The sequence below is a fragment of the Parambassis ranga genome, chromosome 8 (genome assembly GCF_900634625.1).
Source record: "Parambassis ranga chromosome 8, fParRan2.1, whole genome shotgun sequence".
Lineage (NCBI taxonomy): Eukaryota > Metazoa > Chordata > Actinopteri > Ambassidae > Parambassis > Parambassis ranga.
In genome coordinates, this window is record NC_041029.1 from 7,043,174 (window position 1) to 7,047,090 (window position 3,917).

The 3,917-nt window shown below is 46.7% G+C and overlaps 1 protein-coding gene across 1 annotated transcript; it reads right to left on the bottom strand.

Annotated features, from left to right (window-relative positions):
- Positions 1–271: 271 nt before the first annotated feature.
- LOC114440084 (keratin, type I cytoskeletal 13-like) lies at positions 272–3,185 on the bottom strand. Its single transcript, XM_028412358.1, has 7 exons — positions 2,709–3,185; positions 1,950–2,032; positions 1,361–1,517; positions 1,059–1,220; positions 841–966; positions 519–593; positions 272–424 (listed from the first exon to the last, which is right to left on the bottom strand). Exons 1-7 carry the CDS (start codon positions 3,138–3,140, stop codon positions 272–274), a joined length of 1,188 nt encoding a protein of 395 aa, XP_028268159.1. The 5' UTR covers positions 3,141–3,185.
- Positions 3,186–3,917: the final 732 nt, after the last annotated feature.

Sequence of the window (3,917 nt, forward strand, 5' to 3'; positions counted from 1 at the left end):
CAGTAATCACAGAGGAAACAACGATGCTGATTGGGTGTTGTCGTCGACAGCTCAGCGGGTCAGGACAGCAGAGGCAGAGGTGGAGGAGGAGGAGGAGGATACCACCTTACCGTCAACGACCTCCTCAACCACCGTCACCATACGTTTGGTAGTGGTTTTGGAGGAGGAGGTGCTGACGCTGTGGACCAATGAGAAAACAGAACAGTTGAGTTTGTGCATGACATTGTTGTCTTCATGCTTCAGCATCATGATTCAAATCTGCAGTGGAGTCTCACCTGGTTGTGGTGTCTCCGTCCAGCAGCCTCCTGTACTCTGCGATTTCCATCTCCAGTCTGTTCTTGATATCCAGGAGCATCCTGTACTCGTGACCCTGACGCTCCAGGTCGGCTCTGAGCTGCACCAGCTGCTCCTCCAGTGATGTCACCTGAATGCCGCATAAAAAAAGATTCACATTCAGGTGAGGCAGAGAAAACAGTGACAGCAGTCGTCAGGTACCTCAGTTGCGTGCTGTGTCTCACCTGCATCTGGTAACCAGAGAGCTGCATGGAGTACCGGCTCTGTGTCTCTGCCAGAGTCGCCTCCAGTGACGCTTTCTGCAAATTCAACCATTCAAATTAGTTTGAACTGTAACTGCAGCATGGACTTTAACAAAGAATATAAAAAGAACAATCATTTCATGACTTGAATGTACAGTAAGTTGATGATCAGCAAACTTTCTATGGATTATATTATAAAGATATTACACATTCCACCTTAAAGCACAGTGTTAATAAGACAAATCCTAATTTTGTTGTTGGGATTTAACTTATCAGAAGAGACAGACAATCAGGTCCTGCTCACCATGCTCAAAATGGACTGCAGCTCGATCTGAAGGGCCTGCAGCGAACGTTTGACCTCTGTGACCTCTGACCTGGACGTCTGTAGCGTGGTGGTCTGGGTGAGGACTTCTTTATTCAGAGCCTCTGTCTGCAGAGGAAGCACACACTTGTTCAGTGCACATGTAAACACAACACAGGGGCAACACTCTGTGCTGACAGGAAGTGATGCTCCTGCAGCACCTTGGTCTGGAACCAGCTCTCCAGGTCTCTCTGGTTCTTGGCGGTGACGGCCTCGTAGTGCTCTCTGATCTCAGCCATAATTTTGTTGAGATCTTCTCCAGGAGCGGCGTCAACCTCTACATGGACCTGACCGGACATCTGAGTGCGCATGGCCAGCAGCTCCTGCAAACAAACAAAATCAGACACGAATGTAGCATGACTCCATAGAAAGAGCTGCTCCATATTCTAATTCTATTCTACATTGATTCATATATATACGAGTGATGTGAGTGTGTGGTGTATCAGGGCCCGGTGCTGCTGACCTCCTCGTGGTTCTTCTTGAGGAAGATCAGCTCCTCCCTCAGGCCCTCGATCTGCATCTCCAGGTCGGCCTTGGCCAGCGTCAGCTCGTCCAGGACTCTCTTGAGCCCGGCGATGTCGGCCTCCACAGACTGACGCATGGCCAGCTCGTTCTCATACCTGCAGGTGAGATGGGTCTGTCAGAGCTGCTGTATTTTATTGCAAAATATAAACAGAAAGCTCCAAACATGATAACATGAGACAGTATAGTTACAATGCTGTAGTGCAACCCACAATTCTTTAAAGTGACATGAAGCCTGTCAGCATTATGATCCTCGGCACCCTTAAAGCTTGGTTACAAAGAGACATGACCAAACATGACTGATCAATATGCCTTTTAACCTCACCTGCAGCAGCCTGCCAATCAGTTTATTTATCAGTCTGAATCTGTGTTCTTATGTTGTTGTGGATTCACTGACTCCTGCCCTGATCCAATCAGACCAGATCTGTATCATCTAAACCACCTTGTTACATTAACTGTGCTGTGGTTATAAAAGTAAGCCTGCCACTGTAACTCCTCCTCCTCCTCCTACTACTACTACAATTACTCACTTTGTCCTGAAGTCATCAGCAGCCAGCCTGGCGTTGTCGATGCTGAGGTGGATGGCTCCGTTTGCCCTCACAGCACCCTGGATCTGGAGACAGAAAGCAGATCATCCATTATTATTATTATTATTATTATTATTACATCACAAAGCTCAGCTCAGCTGTGCTGTGTGTTCTGATACTGTCACTTTATTTAACACAGCAGATTCTAATCCAGCTGCAGTGATCTGAATTTGTTAGTTATTGCATTTATTGATTTTATACTATGACAATATTTAATTTGTGAGCAGCAGTGGCTTGGTTGGTGGTTCGACCCCAACTCCTCCCTAGTCACTGTTGTGTGTCCTTGGGCAAGGGCACTTTACCCACATAGCCTCCAGTGTACTCCAGTGTATGGCGCTCTTTGCTGGGCCGCCTTAAGCAATTTCCCCATTGTGGGACTAATAAAGGTTTCTTAATTTAAGTTCACTAAGTTGTAATTCAGATCACACAGATCAAAGAAGCGGAAGAAGGTTCAAGTATTTTAAATAACTGTAAATATTTGTTACTATTTGTTATGATTTTGCTCTTAATCATTATAAAGTGATTTTTTTGGACACATGTGCATCATGTGTTACATTTTATTCAATAAAGCTCAACTTCACTTTCCCTTAGCTTTCTGTTTGTTATTTAAGATCTCTGTGCAAACCAGCTTTTCCTCTGAGATGATCAATAGAAACATGAACCTGCACCTGCAGGATGGAGGATGAGGAGGGTGGGGTTTACCTTTGCAGTGATGTCGCTGATAGTGACGAAGAAGGCGCTGTAGTCCCTGGTGGTGGGGCCGACCTTGCTCTCCATGAACTGCCTGATCTTCAGCTCCAGCTCGGCGTTGGCCTTCTCCAGGGAACGCACCTTGGCCAGGTAGGTGGCCAGACGGTCGTTCAGGTTCTGCATGGTGAACTTCTCGTTGCCGATCAGGCTGTCGTCCATCCCGGACACGCTGTAGCTGGCGGAGGAGGAGTAGCCACTACCGAGGCCTCCACCCATGGCGGAGGAGAAGGAGATGCGGACACCGGAGCCTCCTGCACCTCCGTACACGCTGCCGGCCCTCATGGATGAGAGCCGTCCGCCGCCACCCATGCTGATCATGGAGCCGCTGGAGCTGCCCATGGAGCTCCTCACGGAGCGGGATGAAGAGCGAGAGATGAGAGCCATGGCGATGCTTCTGCTGTGACTGGAGACACACAGAGGAGAGTGAGGAGCTGAAGGACTCTGCTCCTATTTAAACCTCCTCCGCGGTCTGACTGCTGTCAATCACTCAGGAGGTGAGGCTGAGGTATGCGCCCAGGTGAGGAGGCCTGAGCAGGGCGTGGCGGAGAAAACACAAAAATGTAACCCCCGTGAGAGTGATGAGTGGTTTTTCCTCTCTGCCATAATGTCTCCGCGGCCTCCAGGCTCTGCGACCTTTACACAATAATTAGGATGAAACGCCTAAGTTCAGCTTCAGAGAAAGCTTCTGTAAATGTCCACAAACTTCTGTGGAATCAATGTGGGCGTGACTGTCACCAGCTACAGGTGAAACTTAATTCCAGCATATAAAGCCACAATTATTGCAATTATTATAACTGAAGCTTGGTACTTAAAAGTAGTGAAAGAAGAAGTGCTACACAACAATCCTACCTAAGTAAAAGTCTTAAGTACTTACTTTTAAATGTACTTAAAGTATTAAAAGTAAGTACTAAAAATCACTTGAATATATATTATTGATTTCCACTGCAAATGATATCTGAACAGGTTAAAATAATTAAAGAAATCATCTTAAAATGAAAACTGACAATGTGTAGTTAATCTACATGTTCAGTCCAGAAGCAGCTATGGACAGGTCTGTGTGTCATGAGGCAGGCTGTGGGCATCAAGTGAACAGAGAGGCTGCTAATAAAAAAACAGGCATTCAGCATTTTTACTGTGTCAGTGTTCCTGCTGTAGATTCAT

Excerpts from the sequence above, each read along its gene's own strand:
- LOC114440084 (XM_028412358.1), bottom strand. The coding sequence starts at position 3,140 with ATGGCTCTCATCTCTCGCTCTTCATCCCGCTCCGTGAGGAGCTCCATG. Across the intron at positions 2,033-2,708 it reads TCAGCGACATCACTGCAAAG|ATCCAGGGTGCTGTGAGGGC; the intron begins GTAAACCCCACC and ends TTCTGTCTCCAG. Across the intron at positions 594-840 it reads TGCAGTCCATTTTGAGCATG|AAAGCGTCACTGGAGGCGAC; the intron begins GTGAGCAGGACC and ends TTGAATTTGCAG.